At 45.1% G+C, this 25,340-nt stretch overlaps 1 protein-coding gene across 3 annotated transcripts in view; it reads left to right on the top strand.

Annotated features, from left to right (window-relative positions):
* Nucleotides 1-9,912: 9,912 nt before the first annotated feature.
* TTL (tubulin tyrosine ligase) overlaps nucleotides 9,913-25,340 on the top strand; it is a 45,432-nt gene continuing 30,004 nt past the window's right edge. Inside the window, exon 1 of one of the 3 annotated variants that reach the window (XM_053313452.1) lies at nucleotides 9,913-10,843. In XM_053313452.1, coding sequence (XP_053169427.1) covers nucleotides 10,687-10,843 — 157 coding nt within the window. In that variant the 5' untranslated portion in view covers nucleotides 9,913-10,686. The remainder of the gene's footprint in view (nucleotides 10,844-25,340) is intronic. The other 2 variants (XM_053313463.1, XM_053313441.1) reach the window with 2 other exon arrangements.

Genomic DNA, 25,340 nt, shown 5'->3' with positions numbered 1-25,340 from the left:
CTGCTCAGGCAGCTTACAAAGACAGAAAAACCAATACATTATCAAAACAAAAATAAATACATGATAAAATATAAACTAACTTCAAATCTTAGTCAAAACCAAAATGTAAAATTACGAGTTAAAATGTTTAAAGTGGAGCCAGCGTGGTGTAGTGGTTAGAGTGCTGGACTAGGACCGAGGAGACCTGCATTCAAATCCCCATTCAGTCATGATATTGCCGGGTGACTCTGGCCAGTCACTTCTCTCTCAGCCTAACCTACTTCACAGGGTTGTTGTGAGGAGAAACTAAGTATGTAGTACACCGCTCTGAGCTCCTTGGAGGAAGAGCGGGATATAAATGTAATAATAATAATAATAATAATAAATAATAATAAAGTCCAACCTTTCTTACAGTCATTGACCAGAGTACAGGGCAAACTACACATAAGAACAAACAGTAATAATAATAATTTTAAAAAAACAACAGTATACAAAACAGATTGATCAAGGCGAAAATATAACAAGTTAATCAGAACTAAAATCTGAACGGATTTTACAAATAATATAACAGTACCTGGCCACTGTATTGATAAAGTCTTTATCTGCACTAGATAGTAAAAACTTCAAATAAAAATTGTCAGGATGCCCTATAAATTTGGCCAGCAAAGGGGAAATTAGACTGACGAGTGTCCCTATAAAAATCGCAATACAAAATAGAATGCGTGATAGTCTCCACTTGACCTGCATCACAGGGGCATAGATGGGAAGAAAAAGGAATACCTCTAAATCTACCCTCCAGAAAAGCAGAAGGGAGGACATTCAATCTAGTTAATGTCAGGGCGCATCTAAATTTAGAAATTACGAAGGAATACAAATAGCCTGCGGGTTTAGAACTGAGTGGTTGCTCCCCCAAGTAAACATTCTTAGGTAAAGAAGCAACCTCCTCCTGCAGTGGATGATACGTTGCTTTATCTCTCTCCTGGCCCGTTCATAACCCATCTTTAAGATTACTTCAGGTGAAAACCCACAATATGCTAATTTATCAATAATCAAGGTGGTCGACCTGAACTTGAACTGGTCAATCTTTATAAGAGAGACCAAACCCACCTAAGAGAAGACAAATTTTATCCAGAATAAAATGATGACTCTCCAATAACAAGTCTCCATTTTAATCAAATCCACCTCTCTTCTCAACACCACCTGAGGGAACACAGCGACGAACCGCTAGTAAAGCTCTCAGAAATTTAGACTGAAGGGCTTCTAAAGACACAAAATTTCTAACTGGTCGTAGTTGAGCACCATAAAGTAACTGATAATGAACTTTGGTGACAAACAATTTAGTAACGAGGTTAACAGTGGATTGAGCCATCAACAAAGAGGAATTCAAATGAGCCCTACATGAGCCTGAGGAGTGAAAGACCACTCCTAAGTATTTAAAAGAGTTGACTTGGGCTATCCTATGCATGTTCAAAAACCAGGTATACTGCTTGGGACGTTTAGCAAAAATCATAATTTTGGGTTTTTGATAGTTGATCTTGATAGCCTCTTGCGTGCAGAATTTTGATAGAAGACCAAGAGCACGTTTCAGGCCAGTTGGGGGTCTGAGATAAAATTGACATATCATCAGCATATAATAAGACAGGGATATGCTTGTCTGCAATCTTGGTGGGGGTAGGATGTTTCAAATTAACAAGTTCAAAACTCTCTCTCTCTCTATACACACACACACACACACACAGAGCTAAAGTGTTAAATGACTCTAAAAATATGGGTTTTGAGCAGTTTCTTAAATACCCTGAGGGAGGGAGCATTCCAACGTCGAGGCGCCACAACTGAAAAGGCCCTGTCCAGTCCCTGCCCATCAGATCTCTGTTAGTGGCAGGGCCATGAGCAGGGCTTGGGATGGCAAACAGAGGGCCCTGGCAGGTTTTGCATAAAAATAGTTATTTACAGATCTCTCCCCTGCCCCACCCCCAGCATATTCTGGTGTAAAAAGTAGTTTGTTCAGCTACTTTAAGTGGCAGAATTGTTTATGAAAAATTTGGTATCTGTAGGCAATCAGGAAGTGTGACTTTACTTTGCACGAACAAATCCACAAACTCTTCAAAATATATAATGGATGCAATTTGTCTAATTGCGTATATATATATATATATATATATATATATATATATATATATATATCCTTAAAGGTGCCTCTCGCCGCCCCCATCCCCCCATTGCTGCTATCAGGGGTGTAGCTATAATTGAGCGAAAGGGTTCAAAGAACACGGGCCCCCAGCTCCTGAGGGCCCTCCAGCTCCACCCCTCCCTACTTTCTTCATTGTCTCCCTCACTCTGGGGGGCCGCCCGAGAGAGGGATGAACACGGGCCCCCTCTCCCCTAGCTACGCCCCTGGCTGCTGTCATCAGCTGCTCCTGCATGCTGATCCTCCTGAACCTGGTGGTACCTTTCCTCCTTGTTGGTATATATTCCAACTGAGTTTCTATTAGGTTGGTTTTAAATAAGCTCCATGCTTCTGGAGTGATTTGACCCTCCTGACTTTCCCTTTCAGCTTGCTTTTTACCAGTCCACTCATTTTTTAGAAGTTTCCTCTTCTGAAGTCCAATGCATCTGTGTTGGACTTCCTTGACAGTGCTTCGATCAAATATAAGCTGAATTGGATCACATTCTGGTCATTGTTCCCCAATGGTTCTCCAGCTCTGACACCTTGCACCAGGTCCCGGGCACCACTCAGGATTAAGTAAGACGTAAGTTTTGGGCGGTATAAAAATATGTTAAATAATAAATAAATAAATAAATAAGTCCAAGGTTGCCTTCTCTCTGGTTGGTTCCACGAACATCTGTTCTAAGGCACAACTATTTAGCACGTCTAGAAATTTGGCCTCTCTTAATACCCACACATGAATTCTCCCAGTGTATGTGAGAGTAATTGAAGTCACCCATTATTACAGCTTTGTCTCTCTTAGATGCCTCTCTGATTTGCTTCTCCAACTCCAAGTTACTCTCAGCATTTTGATCCAGAGGGCAATAGCACGTCCCTATTAACACATTTCCTTTCAGTCCTCATATTGTCACCCATAATGATTTTATGGAGGACTCCAGTCCTCAAAGGTTTTCTAGCTTGTTGGATTCTATCTCTTCTTTAACATTCCGTGTTACGCCTCCAGCCCCCAGTCCTCACCCACCCTATTCCTTTCTGTAGTGTTTGTATCCAGGAATAACAATATCCACGGAATCTCACGGTTGCACCATGTTTACCTTATGCCCACTATATCTATGTTTTCATTAGCAACCAAGCACTCCAGCTTGTCCATCTTTCTGTTTGCACAAACACACCCACAAACAAACTCTTCAAAATATATAATATATTCCACATTGTGCTGCCTCAACAGCATTACGGGTTTACTATGCATGTAAGATGCAAGCTAGGTTAATTTTGTTAGATTTCCTTTTGGTATATGTAACTCTAGAATAATTTATTTATTTGCTTGTTTGTTTATTAATTATTTTAATTATTTAAAACATTTCTATACCTCCCAAAACTTATGTCTTTAGGTGGTTTACAATTAAAATCATTTAAAACACTAAATCAATTAACAATTAAAATCATTTAACGGCTTGGGCCCGGGATATCTGAGGGACCGCCTGCTCCCAAGGGTTGCTGCATGCTTGACGAAGTCTTCTGAGGGGGCTCTGCTCCGGGTGCCGACAATGAGGGAGGCTCAGTTGTCATGCAAGCGGGACAGGGCCTTCTCTGTTGCTGCCCCCAGACTCTGGAATGTTCTCCCAGTGGCTATTCGTTCCTCGGTCTCCATCACAGCTTTTAGAAAGAGTGTAAAATCTTGGCTTTTTGCCCAGGCTTGTATTTGATTGTCTCTGCTGCTGCTCTTTGTACTCTGTATTGCTCTTATGCTTTTGTTTTAAATTTTTAATCAGATTTGTTTTATATTTTTAGCTTAGTATTTTAATTGTATTTTTTACAATCTTGTTTTTAAATTTTGCTGTAAGCCGCCTTGGGATTGTTTTAATGAAAGGCGGTATATAAATTTAACAATCAATCAATCAATCAATTTAAAAGATTTGAAACATTTAAAACCCAGTATTAAAATTATTTAAAACTATAAATCTAATTAAAAGCCTGGGATGAATAAATGTGTCTTCAGTGCCATTTAAAAAGTTGCCAGAGATGGGAAGGCTCTTATTTCAACAGGGAGCACATTCCAAAGTCCAGGGCTGCAACGGAGAAGGCCTGTTCCCGAGTAGTCGCCAGATGAGTTGGCGGCAGCCGCAGGCAAACCTCCCCAGATGATCTTAGCAGACGGTGGAGCACATGGCAAAGAAGACGTTCTCTTAAATACCCATGGCCTAAGCTGTTTAGGGTTTTATAGGTAATGACCAGCACCTTGTATTTTGCCTGGAAACGTGCAGTGCAATTCCTTCAAGACTGGAGTAATATGGTCTCTCCTAGATGACCCAGAGACCAACCTAGCTGCTGCATTCTGACCCAACTGCAGTTTACGGACAATGTACAAAGGCAGCCCCACATAGAGTGCATTGCAGTAATCCAGCCTAGAGGTTACCAGTCGATATACCACTGTTTTGAGGTCGTTCATCTCAAGAAATGGACGCAGCTAGAGTATCAGCCAAAGCTGATAAAAAGCACCTCTGGCCACCACCTCAACCTGGGACACCAGGGAGAGGTTTGGATCCAGAAGCATCCCCAGACTGCATACCTGTTCCTTCCGGGGGAGCGTGACCCCATCCAGAATCGGCAGATCAAAATCGTTTCCTGAGTTTCGACCCCGCACAATAAGTACCTCCATCTTATCTGGATTCAGCCTCAGTTTGTTATCCCTCACCCAGTCCATCACTGCCTCCAGGCAGGCATTTAGGGAGGTTATGCTTCTCCTGATGATGTTGACATAGAGAAATAGATTTGGGTGTCACCAGCATATTATAGCAATAGCAATAGCACTTACATTTATATACCGCTTTATAGCCGGAGCTCTCTAAGTGGTTTACAATGATTTAGCATATTGCCCCCAACATTCTGGGTACTCATTTTACCGACCTGGGAAGGATGGAAGGCTGAGTCAACCTTGAGCCCCTGGTCAGGATCGAACTTGTAACCTTCTGGTTACAGGGCGGCAGTTTTACCACTGCGCCACCAGGGGCTCTTACATCCTGCACCAAATCTCCTTATTATCTCTCCCAGAGGTTTCATGTAGATGTTAAATAATATCGGAGACAATACGGAGCCCTGAGGGACACCATACAAAAGTTCAAGTTTTGAAGAATGACAGTCTCCAAGGGACACCATCTGGAATCTGCCAGTGAGATAGGAGCGGAACTACTGCAAAGCAGTGCCTCCCACCCCCAATCCCCTCAGACGTTCCGGAAGGATACTATGGTCAATACAGAGTATCGAAAACCACTGAGAGATCCAAAAAGACCAACACAGTCGCATTCCTTCTGTCAATTCCCAATTGGAGTTCTTCCATCAGGCCAACCAAGGCAGTCTCCACCCCATAGCCCGCCTGAAAGCCAGTTTGAAATGCGTCTAGATAATCAGTTTCCTCCAAGAACGCCTGGAGCTAGGAGATTGCTTCCGCTTACCCTGCTTAAAATGGAAGTACAACAAGCCCGTGCCTTGGTGAAACAGAAAATATTAGACACGGAGCTGCAGGAAGATTTATCTAAGTCCCCAGGTTTTTATTGTAATGATACCACAAGGTACCTTGCTGCTCCTTTAATTTACTTGCAACAATTAGACATCCCCAAATATAGGTTGGCTTTCACACAGGCTAGATGTAGATATCTTCCTTCTGCTGTTCTTGAAGGTCACTTCAGTGGGACTCCTTATGCGGAGCGTCTGTGCCCTTGTGGTGATGGGGAAGTTGAATCAATCGAACATGTTCTGCTTCATTGCTCCTTGTATAGGGATTTGCGTCTAGAATTAATATTTCCATTGCTGGCTCGTTCCCCAGGAAATTCACCTAGCCAACAAGTGGCCTTCCTGCTTGAGGATAGTATTCCTGCCATTACTCGGAAAGTGGTGGGCTTCTGTGCAGCAGCTCGAAGATTGTGCCGGCTTCTAATTAATAAATCCAGGGCTGCTCTATAGCTTTTTCGTTATAGTATAGTTGGTGGGTTTTGAGACTGTTGATCTGTTATCTCTTTGTTATATATGTTTTTATTTCAATTGTATATTCACTCTGTCTTATTTATAAATTTTTTGAGTTTTAGTAATTATAGGGCTGAGAGAGCTTCCTGCCTGCAACCTTGGAGAAGCCGCTGCCAGTCTGTGAAGACAGTACTGAGCTAAATAGGCCCAATGGTCTGACTCAGTATATGGCAGCTTCCTATATTCCAATGTATGTTCCAACTCCCTCCTTAGGACTGGGAGGCTTTTGGTGGTTTCAGTAATATACCCTAGGGTATTGTGATATAAGTGGTATTATGTTTTTATTTTAAACTGTGCTATATGTTCTATTCTGTTTCCTTGTTGTGCTGGTCATAGACTGTAATAAACCTTCAAATGAACTAATAAAGCCCACTGAACTTTCTGAGTGTGTTTTCCTCTGTCTCTGTTTACGCGCCCAGATCCTGCATGATCACCATCTCCAAGAACCAATTCAGTTTATGTGTAATGTGGCTTTGCCTCTTCCCCTCTGTGCATATACAGAGTGCAAAACCAGGTGTAGCTCACATAAACAGGAACTCAGCAGCCCCTCCCCCTTATGAGGTACATGGTTGGAAGGTGGCAAAAGCCCTGAAGTTTAATAGTTTTGAGATAAAATGAAGGAGGAGACCACTGTCAGATAGAATCAGCTGCATTATCATTGCTAAGTGGCAGGGGCCACTTAGGGGGATATGTGAGACAGGACAACGTCATTATAATATGCCATTTTATTTATTTATTTATCTATCACATCTATATTCTGCTCTTCCTCCAAGGAGCCCAGAGCAGTGTACATGGTCATGTTTGTCCTCACAACAACCCTGCAAGGTAGGTTAGGCTGAGAGATATGCGACTGGCCCAGAGTCACCCAGTGAGTTTCATGGCTGAAGGGGGATTTGAACTCAGGTCTCCCCAGCCCTAGTCCAACAATCTAACGACAGCACCACACTGGCTCTCATGGCATTGGCAGGTGGGCAGCAGGAGCAGCGGGTGGCGCCGGCGAGGAGAGCAAGGGCATGGGCGGTCCCCATCACCCGCCTGTCTGCCCACTTGCTCTCCCCACGATCTCTGCCAGCTGCCCCTGCCAGCTGCTTCTAGGCAGCTGGCCTGTTGTGGCCCATTGTAATGACATCGCCACATGATGCGGCAACGCCATTACAACACGTTGCAGCAGGCCGGCTGCAGGAGCAGGGAATGGAGGTGGCGAGGAGAGCAAGTGCGCAGCCAGCCAGCCAGGCAACAGGGATGGGGACCGTCCACTCAGTTGCCTGCCTGCTTGCACCAATGATGGGAGGTACACACACGCGCACCCACAGTGGTGAGGGGCGCCGGCATGGGGGGCGTGTGACCCAGGCCGTCTGTGGCTGTCAGTGCCCCTCCCTGCTTGGTGCCCTAGGCGACCGGCCAGTGCACGGACTGGCCCTGCTCACCACCACCGTCGGAGCAGCTCTTTGGGACTGATCGGGCCCGTGCCAGTTTTGCAAGGAGTGCAGGAAGAAGGAAGAAAGCTGCCGCCTTCTCCTCTCATTCCTTATAAATCTTCCAAGAAGCACAGGATGAGGCTGCTGGCAACGCTCCCTCCACTCACACACCCTGCACCACTTTCAAAGTGTGCAAGGGTCAGTTCTGAAAGGGGGATGGCCTAGCCCCCCCTTAGGGTTGTGAGGCAAGGCAGCACAGAACAACAACATCATGCCCTGCTTGTGAGCTCAAGAGGCAATTCTGGCCAGTGACTGACAGGAACATAATTCTGGACTCCAGAGCACTTGGGTCCCCAGATGTTGTTGTATTACGCAACTCCCATCATTTCCAGTCACGATGGCCAAATGTGAAGGGGGATGAATGGAGCTGCAGGCCAACATCTGGAGAGACAAGGTTGTGAAGCCTTACTCTAGACGGGCTTTTACTCAGATGTAGTGAGGGAGACCGTTCTTAAGGGTGCTGCACCACCGAGGGCCCAGCATTGCAGGTTTCTTCATTTTGAAGCCGGGGGGGGGGGGGCAGCGTTCCCTATAACAGCGATTCCCAGATTTTGATGACTGACTGATTGATTGATTGCCATCAAGTTGATGTCAACTCTTAGTGACCACATAGGTAGATTTATTCTCTCCAGGATGATCTATCTTCAACTTGGCCTTTAAGGTCTCTCAGTGGCGCATTCATTGCTGTCGTAATCGAGTCTATCCACTTCTCTTCTTCTCTTTCCTTCAACTTTCCCCAGCATTATGGACTTCTCAAGGGAGCTGGGTCTTCGCATAATGTATCCAAAGTAGGATAGTTTGAGCCTGGTCATTTGTGCCTCAAGTGAAAATTCTGGGTTGATCTGTTCTATGATCCATTTGTTTGTTTTCCTGGCTGTCCATGGTATCCTCAAAAGTCTTCTCCAGCACCAAAGTTCAAAAGCGTTGTTACTTTTTCTATCTTGCTTCTTCAAAGTCCAGCTTTCACAACCATAGAGTATCACGGGAAAAACCATTGTACAAACTATTCTAATCTTTGTAGGTATAGACACTTCATGGCATCTAAATATCCTTTCCAAGGCCTTCATTGCAACCCTACCAAGTGCTAGTCTTGATGACTACAACTCCCATAGTAACAATAAAGATTTGATTTGATTTGATAACTCCCATAATCCCCAGCCAATGCAGCTGGGAATTATGGGAGTTGTAGTCAACAAAATTTGGCAATTTCTTACTGGGAAGGGAACACTACCTGGGGCCCAGTGGTGGCCCCAGTCAACCCTAAGTGTGGCTTCCTAATTGTTTATTAGGCAGGCGTGTGTACGCTTCAGTCAAAGCTGAACACTTTGCACAGTCTCCCCGGCACCATGCGGAGATGATCATTCTCAGCATGCAGTGCTCTGTTTTGCCCAGTGCTGGAGGAGCTCCTTTAAGGAAAAGAGAGCCCTCTTGAGTCCCTGAACCATCCTGGAAGGCATACACACTGCGCTGGAAAGTGTACAGTGCATCCCAGCCTATGGGAAACACCTATGTCAGGCAGCAGTGATATAGGAAGATGCTGAAAGGCATCATCTCATACTGTGTGGGAGATGGCAATGGTAAACCCCTCCTGTATTCTACCAAAGAAAAACCACAAGGCTCTGTGGTAGCCAGGAGTCAACATCCACTGCACTGCACACTTTACCTTTAATCTGAGAAAGCAAAAGTGATGTTTCAGTAACAAATGGAGTTAGCTCATTTCTTTGTTCCTCTGCTTCCTTATCGAAAGAACTTCCCATCTGACAATCTCCAACTTAATGTTTAGCAGGGCATTTGCATCTTTGCACTTTGTACAGTTCATCCCAGCACTGAGAACAGTACAGTACTGTTCAGGGGTCAGCACAGTGGGAAGTGGCTCTCATATTGTTTTGGGGTGTTTTGTTTTGGTTTTTGGTTTGTTTTTTTGCCAAAACGGCCCGGCCTGAAAAATACTGAAGATCACTGCAGCACTGAATCTCCCCTTCTAGGCTGCCGCAAGCATAAATTTTTGGGCTGCTAATAATGCCCCACCCCCTTCTGCTTCTCTTGTTGAATGGCGAGGAGGCGGGACAGCACCAAACAGCTGAGCAAAGCTATTGTTCCCCGACGACGTCCTTAGATGCAAAAAAGAGAGAAAGCGGAGACTTCAAGTTCACCGCGGCAATGCGGGACATCAAACAGTCAAAGGGAGAAAGCCGAGCTCTGAGCCTGCCCTGAACCAAGGGGGCGCCTGCAAGCAGCCCTTGGAGGAGGATAGCGGCGGGGCTGCCAGCGGGGAGGCGCGGCGTTGTTGCGGCCCACTTTTGACGCGGCCCAGAGCGAGCGGCGTCTCGGAGCCCGGCCCCCTTTGATCCGCCTCCTTGTGCTCCCTGACCTATGCGCTCAACAGCGGATCACGGTGGGGAGGAGTTAACATGCGAGCCTCCGCTCCGGGCTCGCGGGAGAGGCTGTGCCGGGAGCCGCAGTCCTCGTGTGCCGCTGCCCCTGAGATAGGGGGGCGTGTGCGCTTGCAAGGCAAGGCGGCGAAAGTTTAAGGCGTGAGGAGCGGCAGGGGCGAAGATGGCCCTTCTCGGGAGGCTGGGGGGCCGCCCTGCCGCCGTCGCCGCCCCCTCCTCCTCTCCTTGATCCTCAGCTGTGGCGCTGTGCGCTGCCTTCGTCGCCATGTAGGAAGCGTTGCAGGGGCTACAGGGAAGGTTCAGAGGAGGCATGGAGCAGCCTGCGCTCTGAGCACGCCACGCGCGCACGCCCAGCCCTTCTCCTGCGCAGCAGCGTGGCAGGGAGGAAAAGGAGCCGGGGATCGGGCCCAGCACCCTCCTCTCGATCCTGGAGGCTCTGCGCCGCCTCTGCCCGAGCCGGACGGATTACAGGTCTTCAACCTGCCTGGCCGAAGGATGTCTAGCGGCCTGGGTTTGATTCCTTTTGGAGCCGGCTGAGAGACATCGGGGGGCCACGCCTTTTGACTGGGGGTGACCTCGAGCTTGTTCTTTGCCCTGCTCCCGGTGGCTTTTAAAATAGATCTGCCCGGATCGATCTAATTATTTGAAAATGTACACGTTCGTGGTGCGGGATGAAAACAGCAGCATCTATGCTGAAGTGTCCAAAATCCTCCTATCCACGGGACAATGGAAGAGGTTGAAAAGAGACAACCCTCGGTTTAATCTCATGCTAGGCGAGAGAAACAGGTTGCCTTTCGGGAGACTGGGTAAGCGAGCAACTCGCGCGGGCGCGCAGACAGGCCGACAGCCAGCGACGGGACACGCATGGTGGGCGCAGCACCCGCGCTGCGCTCGTTTGTATGAATGGGACATAGAGCGTGAGCTTCTCTTCTGAATTCTAATCGATAGGCGTTGAGTTTCTCTTTATTCCAAGACCTGCTGATATGTGCGCTGGTGCTTAAGTTTGGGGTGTGACTGACTCGTGCTGCAGATGCTGGATTTGGGTGTTGTCTGCTGCATCAAGGGAGGGGACTTGACTATTTGAGAGTCAGCTGGAGTCGAGGGAGGGTTTGCTTGCAGGGAGGGGGGTGCCCCTCCCCAAATAAGTTATGCGCTAGGACAGTGGCTCTCTTAAAATTAGCATCAATATATTGGTAGCTTTTTGGTTATTTGCTTTTTTTAGACTGGCATTTTTATGTTGCAAAGATAATGGGTTTCTGCAACTGTGAAATTAAAGCTGCCATCAACACTTACCTGGCAGTAAATCTCATTGCATTCAGTGTATAGGACTGTGCTGCTAGCTGTGTTGGATGTGGTACACCTCTGTTCATAATAACCATGGTCCTGCATTTAGGTTTATGCCATTGGTTACTATTGAACAGTAATCCTTATTAATGTTTGGCCCTGCTAAACATTAAGTTGGAGATTGTCAGATGAGAAATTCTTTCGATAAGGAAGCAGAGGAACAAAGAAGTGAGCTAACTCCATTTGTTACTGAAACATCACTTTTGCTTTCTCAAATTAAAGGTAAAGTGTGCAGTGCAGTCGATGTTGACTCCTGGCTACCACAGAGCCTTGTGGCTTTTCTTTGGTGGAATACAGGAGGGGTTTACCAATGCCATCTCCCGCGCAGTATGAGATAATACCTTTCAGCATCTTCCTATATTATTGTTGCCTGATATAGGTGTTTCCCATAGTCTGGGAAACATAGCAGGGATTTGAACAGGCAACCTCTGGCTTGCTCTTCAAGTCATTTAAAACCTGATAGCAAGCATGCATTGCCCCCTTTGCTAAGCAGGGTCTACCTTGGTTTGCATTTGAATGGGAGACTACATGTGAGCACTGTAAGATATTCCCCTTAGGGGATGGCACCGGCTGGGAAGAGAACCTGCATGCTTGCATGCAGAAGGTTGCAAATTCCCTCTTGCATCTTCAAGGTATGGCTGAGAGACTTCTGCCTTCAACCGTGGAGAAGCTGCTGCTAGTCTGCTTAGACATTACTGAGCTAGATGGACCAATGGTCTGACTCGGTATATGACAGCTTCCTGTATTCTATTACAGGATGTAAATTGATGCTTTTCGCCAACTAACTTGAGAGTGTTCAGTCATGGGGTAGCATTCTGCATGGATGATGTCAGGCATCCTGCTTTCAAACTAATAGATTAAGTCGCTCTTGATTCAAATGGCGGGGGGTGTTCAGTGGTGTATGGAGATAATACTTTTTTATTTCTGAATTTTAAGTTAGATTTGATATTTGTTCAAATAGAGCATAATGAACATAAATCTTGCATGTAAGCTTTGTAGAACTCCAACTTTTATGGAGATGTTCTGAACTGTGCGTTGATGCAGTAGGCACATACAGACTGATAGACTTAAAGGAGCTTGAGTGCAAGTCTTTGTTGTAGCCGGTGCCTGATGCTATGGATTTTTTTTACAGTAGATTGTAAAAGTAACCAATTGTCCTTTATTGAAATGACAAGAAGTAAACTTTCCTTAAAATGGGGAAAGTGATTGAGAAATAGTAGTAAGTTCAGGACCACACAACAGATGAACTTCAATTATTCTAGCTTAAGTACAAAAATATGAGCACATGGTACAAAAGTGTTTCCTTTTGCTTGTCTCTATTTAAATTGTTTGCAGTAAACATGTTAACTTGCTTTACAGCTCATCCACACTTCAGTGAATGAAATGGGATGACTTGCTACCAACTTTCTGTCTTAATTTTGTGTAACTTTCTTCAAGGGGTTATATAAAATGCCATTCATGGACACATAAGTTGGCCTGCCAAGAGAAATGAAAGCTAATAGCTTGCTTCTGAAGTAGGTGATTCCTCTAAGGCAGGGTTTCTTAACCTTGGATCCCTAGATATTGGACAGACTACAGCTCCCATCATCCCTAGCTGTGGCCTTTGTGGCTGGGGAAGATGGGAGTTGTAGTCCAACAACATCTGGGATTTACGGTTAAGAAACTCTGCAATCGTGGAAGCCATCGAGCCAGTTAACCACATTTTAAACGTAATTGTTCTCATCAATGGGAGAGATCTAAGCACATATTTAAGCCTCCCCCCCACCCACCAGCGGAATAGGGCTTAAGAATCTTTAACTTGGCTGGTTCACATCCTTTGCATTTTACCAAAGCAATGAAAATCAGGTGTCCAGGACTGACAGGATGCAGAAAATGATCCACAGTGATCACATTTAGGATTAAGCTTTGGGGGAGGATGTTATGAAACCTGGGAATAATTCCTCCAGTGCTTTCTAAGTTGGAAATATTGTACAACCATATTATTATAACCATAATAGAAATGGTTAAAAAGAACTCCCTCTGCAGAAAACCTACCAGAGAAGAAAGTATTAAGTATCCTCTCCCCAATCCCAGCAGAAGTATCAAGGGAACTAGTGCAAATGGGTCACTGACTGAGCTCTGTGCTGCTCTGCGGGGGGGGGGGGGGTTCAATTGTAGTAATGTTTTAAAAAACACATTTTATGTGTCCCTATGACTATTTCAGTAAACAGAATGGTGACTGGATGGTTTTAAAGGGCACTTAGACAGATTCATGGAGGGCAGGTCTATAAATTGCTACTAGTCTAGTGGCCGTGGGCCACCTCCAGCCTCAGAGGCACGATGCCTCTCAAATACCAGTTGCAAGGGAGCAACAGCAGGAGAGAGGTCATGCACATACCTCTTGCCTGTGGGCTCCCCAGAGGCATCTAGTGGGCCACTATGTGAGACAGGATGCTGGACTAGATAGGCCTTGGGCCTGATCCAGCAGGGCTGTTCTTTTGACTTCAATTTATAAGTTTAGAATAATGATTAAGTGAACCAAACAAATCCATTGGTGTCCCACTGGTTAAGGGGAGTGACAAAAATGTGAATGTCATGGAAATTAGTCTTAAGGGGTCGCGATAGGTTGCTGTGTTGCTCTGCTGTGTTGTTCTGTGTTGCTCTCCATGAAATTGATTGCCAGGAGGTCTGGGACCAACAAACAGAAGTACTTTTTCACACAACGCGTGATCCACTTGTGGAACTCTCTGCCACAGGACGTAGTGACAGCCAACAACCTGGATGGCTTTAAGAGGGGTTTGGATAACTTCATGGAGGAGAGGTCCATCAATGGCTACTAGTCGGAGGGCTGTGGGCCACCTCCAGTCTCAAAAGGCAGGATGGCTCTGAGAAGCTGTTGCAGGGGAGTAATGGCAGGAGAGAGGGCACGCCCTTAACTCCTGCCTGTGGCTTCCAGCGGCATCTGGTGGGCCACTGTGAGAAACAGGATGCTGGACTAGATGGGCCTTGGGCCTGATCCAGCAGGGCTGTTCTTATGCTCCCAGTCAGCAGAAGTCTTTCTCCACAAGGTTGTGAGCTCTGTGCTTTGCCAGTTCACCTCCCACACTTGCCATAAATCTCTCTCAAGGTTTTAAATTGGGAAAGAATTGCATTAGTTTCTACTTGACGCTGGAGTGAGTGGTCTGTGAACATGCTGTATCACTGTAGAGCGTTGCCAAATGTCTTTCATTGGAACATTATGGCTTCATCAAATGCTGTGATGCTGCTCAATACAAGAACACTGGGATTTCATGAAGTAGTAGAGTTTTATTTTCCTTGGACAATCTGTCTTGGGCACAGAATAAGGAGGGGTATCTGCTAAATCGGATGGCAAGAATAACTCTTTCTGGTTGTGGTAAACTGAAGATAGTCTCAAAATTGATCCTGTTGGCCCAGCTGCAGTCTTGCAACTGGGCCAGTTGCAATTTTTGCTCAAAGCTTTTGGGATCCCTAAGCTGTCAATTTGCAGGCTGACTTACATTTTGAAGAGTTCGGACTTCCTAGCTTCCTAGCTTTTCTGGAAGCTCTTTAGAGGGAGAGCTGGGCTTGTGGTACCCAGCATGAGTGGTCCCCTTTGCTAAACAGGATCTGCCCTGGTTTGCATTTGAATGGGAGACTACATGTGTGAGCACTGTAGGACATTCTCTTTAGGGGATGGGTCCACTCTGGGAAGAAAATACTGACCAGTGTAGACAATACTGAGCTAGATGAGCCAATGGTATAAGGCAGCTTCCTATGTTCCTATGTGTTCCTTATTCCTCAATGCAGAGTTGCAGTTGTCTAAACCAGGGATTCTCAATGTTGGGTCCCCAGATGTTATTGGACTTCAACTCCCATAATCCCCAACTAAAGGCCACTGGGGCTGAGGATTATGGGAGCTGAAGTCCAATAACATCTGGGGACCCAACGTTGAGAATCCCTGGTCTAAACCATTGATTTTAAAAAGTTGGAAGCATGTTTAAAAAACATAGGCTTTTAAAAAAATAGGCTTTTTAGTTTGAATTTTTTTCATTTAAAGATTAAAAGCTTCTTTTTGAAATAGGATGGGGTTTTTGGGGTGTGTGTGTGTATGTATATATATAAAAAATAAATCAGTGGCAGCTGTTTCCCCTTCCAAAAGTAGCTGGGGCTCCTTTCTCCACCCATCAGATCTGCCCAGTTTTCCCCACACAAGGTATAAACCTGGTGGATGTTTCAAGACTATTGTTGCCTTAAAGCAATCATGAAAGAAGTCCCTGTACAGCTGTTATGATTGTGGGCAGGGTGTTTCAAGTGAGTAAGGAGTCACTTAAATATATGTGTGTGTGTTCATTGTAAGTGGATCTTTATTATTTATTTGTTTGTTTGTTCGATTTTTAGACCGCCCTTACAGAAAGTTAGAGATGTTTCTGTTGGGTATAAGTTAAAACCCAAGTTCTTTGGTTTGTTTGTTTGTTTGTTTGAAGCAGCCACACCTACAGCAAGGCAGGCTGGTTATGGTCCTACTTTATGGTCCTACTTTAACACGGTCGATAAAATGGAGTTATATTCTGTGGCTTTGGGGTATTTCATTTTTTCCCTCCAGCGCTGCTTCTACTTTGTCATTCCCTTCTCCAAACCTGATCATTCTGGGCTTTAAAGCTCATCATTAATGGAGCAATAAACAAGGAGGCAGCCTGCAAATCCACTCTGAAAGTAAAGAAGCTACTTCCAGTAGCTGTAACGAATATGACCAATATTTAACAAAACTTTAAACAAAAGTTTAATTTTTAACTTTTTAACAAAAGTTCTCAAAGTGATTTACATAGATATAAATAAATAAAAATGGCTCCCTGTCCCCAAAGGGCTCACAATCTAAAAAAAGAAACACAAGATAGACACTAGCAGCAGCCACTGGAGGGATGCTGTGCTGAAGATGGATAGGGCCAGTTGCTCTCCTCCGCTAAATAAAGAGAATTGCCTCTTTTAAAAGGTGCCTCTCTCTGCTTGCCTAGCTATTAGATTAGCTTGCCTCTGCCAATTCTGTTGTGTGTTTCTAGTTGATCTGGAGTTTGATGAGTTTACATCTTAACTTTAGTGGATAAGGGGAATGCAGTAGATACAATGCATAGTGGTTTTACAGTATGGCTGTTTATCATATGGCTCTTTACAGAGTAACAGCAAGAAGCCACATTGTCCTCAAGGAGCTTATTCTGAAATTCAGCAGAGGGGAGACAACAGATGGAAGGGAAGTTAAGCAGATAAAGAGTATACATTCTTCAGTTTAGTTACGCATGCTTCTGGCTTAGTTCCCAGTAGGGGGATGGGGGGGGGTAAAAGGGTTGTGCCAACTGCTTAACAGAGAAGTTGGGTTTTCAGGAGGGATTTAAAAGAATAGAAGAGGCATCAGAAAGTGTGCTGGACGGAAGTTCTGACACAATTTCAGCTGATTGGCTCCCAAGCTACAAAGTAAAGAGAAAACTAGCTTCAGAAGCTGTTGCCTGTGTCAAACTGGATGGCAGCATTGAGTTCTGGAACATTTAAGACCTGGAACATTTAAGACCTGGAACATTACTGATGTCCGTTTCACAGCTCTGAGAAATGGCAAACTGTGTGTATGTGTTAGAATTCAAAGAAATTCTGGCAGGCTGGAGAAGGGAGTTGCATAGAAGGAAAATGAATTATAATAAATAAAATGCAAAATTAGGAATAGCTGGCCAGGAAGTAGGGCTGTTGAGCAGACTTGAGGTCAGGGCAGTTACAGTAAATGATAATGGAACATGAATCAGCAGAGAGGTACTGCTGGGCAAGAGGCTAATGGATTGCATCAGCAGAAGCTTTATGTCTACGTTTCGGGAATTAATGCTGATTTACTTGGCTCTGATTAGGTCTCGGTTGATGTACTCTGTACAGTTAAGAATATGGCAATTTTAGAAAAACAAATGAGAAATCATTTTTCTCATTGAAGTGGTAAGACTTTTTCAGACAACTAGCCGACCCCGCACAGAGCATCTGTGTGCTCTTTGGGGCCAGCGGTTACCTCTCCCCCTCACTTCTGCCCCAGTCTCTGCTTCTGGGCCCAGCCACTTCTTCTCCCCACTGCCACTTCTGTCCCCACCCACCCCCCACACACACTTTCTTTCCCCGCTCCTGGGCCTTGCCTCCGCGGCTGGGCTGGGCTGGGCCGGGCCCGCCACCTCTGGTTTCCACAGCCAGGCCACCACCACGGCAACCAATCCTCCTGGGTGCACCTCAGCCAATCAGGTGCATCCACCGCCCAGCCAATCAGCTGGGCTCTGGGACATGCATTCCAAGGCACACCCAGGAGAATTAATATAATAGAAGATACAGGAGTTCTCTCTGAGACCACTTGCATTGCATGCAGAAGGTCCCAGGACAAACCCTTGGCATCTCCCAGCGAGGATTGGCCTATCTGAAAACCCTGCAGAAACCCTGGAATGGCCTACCCGAAAAACCCACCTGTCTGAAACCCTGGAGAACCATTGCTGATTAGTGCAGACAGTACTGAGCTAGGTGGACCTACAAAAGTGAGACTTGGTATAAGGTAGGTTCCTATATAAGGAAAGGTAAAGTGTGCCGTCAAGTCAATTTCGACTCCTGGCGCCCACAGAGCCCTGTGGTTTTCTTTGGTAGAATACAGGAGGGGTTTACTATTGCCTCCTCCCGCGCAGGGTGAGATGATGCCTTTCAGCATCTTCCTATATCACTGCTGCCCGATATAGTAGCAGCTGGGATTCGAACCGGCAATGTTCTGCTTCCGACGTACCAGTGTGTTTTTGTAGAATGAAAGGAACTGTAGTAACCTTAGGATGGAAGGGGCAGACTATTCTTGTTTGCTGTATTTTATTTTTTTAAGTTGTGCACTGAAAAATGGGAGAACATACCCTTCACCCAACTGAAGATAAGGAATTGTAGAACACATCTAATGGCTCTTGTTTTATTCATTTTTGGACATTTGGGTGTCGCTCTCCAACCAGAAAACACCCAGAGTGGTGAATGATATTACAATAAAATATATTTTAAAATATGTATAACACAATAAAACCAATTGAATATCAATAAAACCAGTGAGAGGGGAAGAAATAGATGGTTAGAATCAGCTAATTAGCTTACCGAAAGGCCTAGGCAAAAAACAAAATGTATTTGCCTGCCACCCAAAAGATGGCAGAATGAGCCTCTCTGGGAAGGGCATTCCAAATAGGACCACATTTATTTATTTATTTATTTATTTATTCACATTTTCTATCCTGTTCTTCCTCCAAGGAGCCCAGAGCGGTGTACTCCATACTGAAGTTTCTCCTCACAACAACCTTGTGAAGTAGGTTAGGCTGAGAGAGAAGTGACTGGCCCAGAGTCACCCAGCTAGTATCATGGCTGAATGGGGATTTGAACTCGGGTCTCCCCGGTCCTAGTCCAACACTCTAACCACTACACCACGCTGGCGCTAGTCACCCCTTGCCTAAGCTTTGAAGGAACCTTCAGGAAGGGCCTCTGAAGATGAACACACTGGGGTTGATTGATGCAGGGCACTAATAGAATGTCCTCTGTATGAGGCTGTATGAAGACAGTCTGAAACCTTCCACACTGGTCCAGCTTATGGTAGCTAAGTTTGGTTCAGATTGGGGCTAGCCACAAGGATCATTTTAACAATATGTTGTCATCCCAATTTGTTTTGGGATCAAATTCACTGTTCTATTTGTGATTCTAAAGTACTCCAAATAGTCTGGTTCCAAGATTCCTTGGAGATCGTGGCTGACATACAAAGCAAGGATGCACTGGTGCAGTGAGAGCAGCTGAACAGAACATTTATTGATTTATTTATCAACCATATTTTAACACCGCCACATTCTAATTGCACTGGTGCAGCAGTTAAGCAGCAATTTTTGACGACCACCACCACCCCTTTCCAGGAAGCCCTCTGTGCCACCTGAAGATATGTCCCTGAGGGCTGCACACCAGGGACATATTTTTGGGTGGCGCAAAAGGCTTCCCAGGGAAGTGGGAAAAACTGGTGCTGCCCCTCTGTAGTTAGTGAGGAAGTTGTTTGGCTGTGCTCTTGCTGCACCAATGCGTCTTGCTCAACCACACTGAGAGAAGTTCAACTGAGGAGATGTTGCTTCAAGTAAAGTCTCCTGGCTGGCATCCACTCCTCAGTCTCCATTAGGGTTTTAAAAAACTAGTAAAGACATGGCTCTTCACCCAGGCTTTAAAATGAAGTATGGTTTTTACTACTGCTGCTGCTTTGTGTCTTTATGTATTAATTTTAATGGGTTTTTAAAATTTTAAATAGAGATATTTTTATATTTGTACTTTTAATATTTAATATTTTTATATTTGTACTTTTAATATTTAATATTTTTATATTTGTACTTTTGTATTTTAATTATGCATTGTTTTAATTATATTGTAAACCGCTTTGAGATCATCTTAATGAAAAGTGGTATATAAATCAAATAAATAAATAAATAAATACCGCTTTCATCTGAATTGAGATGCTCTGCCTGTGTTTTCGCATTGTTACATACATTGCGGAACACTCAACAGTGTTCTGTGGGGCCAATTTAGTTCTGGCCCTGAGATGCTTAGTTAAAACACATTTGTTCCATTGGAGTTCTTGGCAGTGGACTTCTTTCTGTGAGTTGTAGGTCATCCTTTGTGCTGCTGCTAAATTGTAATGGTGTTCCTAGGAAGAAATATAGAAAACTCTTTTCTGCTGAGTCACACCATTGGTCAGGCTCAGAATCATCTACATGGACTGGCAGTGTTTTTCCAGGGTTCCAGAATGGGGTCTTTCCCTTCCTAGAGGCAGAGATGTAGGTTTTCTGGAAAATTTCTGCAAATTTTTGTGTAATTTTTTTTTCTATTAAAAAAATGTAGTATGCAAAGTTACCTGATATCCTAAATAAAGTGTGGTCTGTTTTGGCATGTTATTCGATCTATATATTTAGTTTTTAAAAACCCTCCCACCGCCACACGCCACCCCATATTACCCTCCTGCTTACAAATCACTTAAGTAAATACTCTCACACACTTAGGGATAATCACCTGAAAAACCTTAATTGCAACTTTGAAATTGCCAAGTTTGCCTAATATTACATTGGCATCCATTCATTATTACGAATGTATTTTAAGATGATACAGTGGCGACGATATACGCATACTCCATGACTACAACTGCCATCATCCCTTACTGTTGGTCACTGTGGTTGGGGATGATGGGAGCTGTAGTCCAACCACAGCTGTAGTGCCAAAGTTAAATGGTATAATTCACAAGCTAAATAAAGAAATTGTTTAGGAGATAAGAGAGGCCAAAGGAAGTTAAGTGACACTGCAGAAACAAAATCTATTTTAACATAAGAATGAACACTCCTATACTTTGACATATAAAAAGCAGCCTCAATAGTCATCAAAAGGGCAATGATTTCTGCAGGTAGCCATATATTATTATTAATTTTATTTTCACATTTATAAACCTCTCTTCCTCCAGGGAGCCCAGAGTGGTGTTCATGGTTATGTTTACCCTCACAACAACCCTGTGGGGTAAGAACATAGGAAGCTGCCATATATTGAGTCAGACCATTGGTCCATCTAGCTCAGTATTGTCTACACAGACTGGCAGCGGCTTCTCCAAGGTTGCAGGCAGGAATCTCTCTCAGCCCTATCTTGGAGATGCTGCCAGGGAGGGAACTTGGAACCTTCTGCTCTTCCCAGAGCGGCTCCATCCCCTGAGGGGAATATCTTACAGTGCTCACACAAGTCTCCCATTCATATGCAACCAGGGCAGACCCTGCTTAGCTAAGGGGACAAGTCATGCTTGCTACCACAAGACCAGATGTGACTTGCCCAGAGTCATCCAGTGAGTTTAATGGCTGAACAGGGATTTGAACTCGGGTCTCCCCAGTCCTAGTCCAACACTCTATCCACTGCGCCACACTGGCTCTCTCCCAATATGCCAAACAGATATTTATGGACAAGTTGCAATGGAGTGGAATGAAGAGCAGAGCCCAGGTGTGGTGATGATGATGGTATAGCTTTGCCCAGCAAGCAGATAGGTAGACATTCACTCCCAGGAGCTGGACCATCTAGAGCAAGACCCTTTCCCCAGGACTGGCCTAACTACACAAGTGGCCAGGCAGTTGCTTGGGGTTGCAGTATTCTAGGGGGTGCTACTGAAGCTACGTGTGCTCCAGGAAGTGAACCCCAGCGTCCGCCATACCGCAAGGGATCCTGCTGAGTTACAGTTCTGGAAGTGCATGGTGCACCACTGCTAGCATCCTTTGTGCATCATGTGGGCAAAAATAAGTGTGTACGTATATGCACTGCATCTCCAACAGGACGAACTGGTAGCAAAGTAGAATGCTTACAGAGAAGGAGGCCACAGAGGGAATTGTAGGGTCCTGACAAAGCTGCCAGCAAAGTACTTAGGCAGCTATTATGCAGACCACGTGGCTTCTATGTCACTTTATTCAGAAGTAAGTATTGCATATTTTAAATTGGACTTCTTGGTAAGGATGCTGAGAACCGCAGTGTTGGAAGAAAAAAGGCTTGGATGAACAACCTTACTTGTTCATTGCAGCAAACAGGCAATGTATTTTTTTGCTGCAGTGCTTTTAATCTGACGGAGAAGCAGGCTCTTGCCTGAAAGAGTTGGTGCCATAACAGATTAGACTGTCTTTAAGGGTGGGGGTTGGGGAGAGACACTGTCTTCTCGGATTGTACAGGACCTTCAGCCTTTGAGCTACTCCTTGAGTGTTACAAGGCTGATACCGCTGCAGCAGCCATAATTTATTTATTTTATTATTTATTTATTCAATTTATATACCGCCCTTCCAAAATGGCTCAGGGCGGTTTACAACAGAATAAAAACAATTAAAGGCAGTTAACAATTAAAATCAAAACAATTAAAAAAAAACACCCCAGAATAAAACCAATTAAACATTCAAACAGCTAAAAACCCTGGAAAACCAGGGCAAACATTTAAAACAATTTAAAACCGTTTACAGCCGTTTAAAAACCCTTGAAGGCCAGGCCAAACAGATAGGTTTTAAGGGCTCTCCTGAAAGACTGTCATGAACTCAAATAGTGGATTTCTGCCGGGAGTGCATTCCATAGCCCAGGAGCAGCTACAGAGAAGGCCCACCTCTGAGTGACCACCTGACGCACCAGTTGTGACCAGGCGTGGAGCCAGACGAACGGCGGCCTGGGTCCAGCCCGCTCAGCAGCCCCCTCCACATATGCCCGTGCACATGATGTCACGCTCACGGGGGGTGGGGGTGGCTCGGGCTCCAGAGGAGCCCAGAGCAAACTCCCTCCCCCTCCTGCCTGGCTACCGAGAGCTTGAACAAATGCAGCGCCCCAAGAACCACACACTCTCCTTCAGCGAAGGAGAATTCTCCCCTCCCACTCCTGGGCTGCCGAGAGCCCAGGTGAACTCTCCGCCAGTTATTTCAGGCAGCACCAGCTGCCCAATAGGACGTTTTCCTCTTTGTCTCCCTGAGAGAGAGAGAAAGGGGAAAACGTCCTATCAGGCAGCCAACACTGCCTGAAATGACAAACTGAGAGCTCGCTCACACACAAAGGGGGCATGGCTTGGGCTGCAAAGAGCCCAAGCGAGCTCTCGGGTCGTCATTTCCGGCAGCGTTGGCTGCCTGATAGGACGTTTCCCCCCTTTTTTTTCCTCCAGAGAGTGAGAGAAAGGGGAAAACGTCCTATCGGGCAGTCGGAGCTGCCTGAAATAACTGGCGGAGAGTTCGCCCGGGCTCTTGGCAGCCCAGGTGTGGGAGGGGGGAGTTCGCGCTGGGCTCCTCTGGAGCCCAAGACACAGGGCTTCGGCGGCCTTTTTCATTGGCTGCCCAGGTTCTTTGAAGCCCTTCGCACAACGGTGGCTACGCCCCGGTGGTGGCTGGAGATGGACCTCCTCAGATGACCTTAACGTGCGGTGGGGATCATGCAGAAGAAGGTGCTCTCTAAGATAACACTAGGAGGATGGGTAGAACTGCCCCTTAACTGATGTAAAACCAGTCAGTTTTACGCTGATGGCAAGAAGGTATACAACCTACCCGTTCCAGCATTTTTAAAGCAGTGCCAGAGGGGGAAACGTAGTGGGGGAGGTAAGATCATCCTCCCCTGGCTTAAAGTCACCTCCGCCCCACCCCAGTTCGAATGCAGGTGTTCTGAACCTGTTCAGCATTCCTCGAATGGAACGCTGAACAGGTTCATGCACATCCCTTTTGTGTGGCACTGTTTTTACAGTGGTTCCGTTCTTACCTCTCTGGTAGATTCCAGATGGTGTCGCTTGCAGACTGTTGTTCTGCTAAGCAAGAACTAAAGTCTGGAGTTCTACAAGGCTCCATACTGTCTCCAATGCTCTTTAACATCTACATGAAAACGCTGGGAGAGATCATCAGGAGGTTTGGTGCAGGGTATTATCAGTATGCTGATGACACCCAGATCTCCTTCTCCGTGCCAACCTCATCAGGAAATGGCATAACTTCCCTGTATGCCTGCTTGGAGGCAGTAATGGGCTGGATGAGGGATAACAAACTGAAATTGAATCAAAATAAGACGGAGGTACTGACTGGTTGCGGGCGGGGTGGGGGGCAGGACCCAAGAGATGGTTGAGATGTGCCTGTTCTGGATGGGGCTACACTCCCCCTGAAAGGTCAGGTACATAGCTTGGGAGTGCTCCTGGACCCAAAGTTCTCCCTGGTTTCTTAGCTTGAGGCAGTGACCAGAAGCACTTGTTATCAACTTCAGCTGATACGTCAGCTACATCCATAGAGGTGAATGACCTTAAAACGGTGGTACATATGCTGGTAACCTCCAGGCTTGACTACTGTAATGCACTCTACGTAGGGCTGCTTTTGTATGTAATCTGGAAACTACAACTGGTACAGAATGTGGCAGCCAGATTGGTCTCTGGGACATCACGAAAGGACCACATAACACCAGTTTTAAAAGAAGTGCACTGGCTGGCGATAAGTTTCCGGGCAAAATACGAAGTGTTGGTTATTACCTATAAAGTCCTTAATGGCTTGGGTCCAGGCTGTTTAAGAGAGCGCCTCCTATGTCATGAGCCCTGCCACCTTTTACAATCTTCTGGAGATGTCCAGTTACGATTGCCACCAGCTCGTCTGGTGGCGCCTCAGGACCAGGATTTCTCTGTGACTGCTCCAGGGCTTTGGAATATGCTCCCTGCTGAAATAAGAGCATCTCCTTCTCTGTTTGTTTTCAGGAAGACCCTCAAGACTCTCCTGTTCTCGCAGGCTTTTAATTAGAATTAAGTTTAATAATGTTTTAATAGCTGTTTTCTGCTATGTTTATTGTGTCATGTATTTTAATTTGTGTTGACTTTTAGATATTTTAAATTTTGTACATCGCCTAGAGATGTACATATCAGGCAGTATAAAAATATAAATAAATAAGAAATTTTCCAAAATGGAAAAATTTCCAGAAGGTTTCTCTATACTTTTTCCATGGAAAATTTTCCATTTGTAAATGTATTGAATTTGTTTCAGCATAGGACGGTTTAAACCACCTGAAGTGTCCTTATTGATTTTTCCTCTAATCAAATATTTCAGTCCAGCTTTTGGGCTACTTGAAACAATTTGAGATGCAGCATAGGAAATTGATACGGTGGGCTTTTCTTACAAAATTTGTAAGTCAAATACTAATAAATTACTAAACAGAACAAAATGAAATAAATTAAAAGCCATCACGTAGTGTATTGTCAGGGAAAAAACAGAGCAAGTTTATACAACAGAGAAAACAGCAATTAATATGCTATTTTAACAATCAATCATCCATCCTTGTCAGAGATACTGTATCGATTGCAATGGTGTATGTGCGTCAAACTGAAAAGGAAAAACAAAGGGAAGGGGAACAGAATGCTAAATCAATTTAGAAAGTTAGAAAATAGCTTTGGGAAGAGGAGGAAAGCCTGTGATGGAAATGGTATACCTG

The sequence above is a fragment of the Hemicordylus capensis genome, chromosome 1, assembly GCF_027244095.1.
Source record: "Hemicordylus capensis ecotype Gifberg chromosome 1, rHemCap1.1.pri, whole genome shotgun sequence".
NCBI classification, from domain to species: Eukaryota; Metazoa; Chordata; class Lepidosauria; order Squamata; family Cordylidae; genus Hemicordylus; species Hemicordylus capensis.
This window is presented reverse-complemented; position numbering and strand designations above follow the sequence as displayed.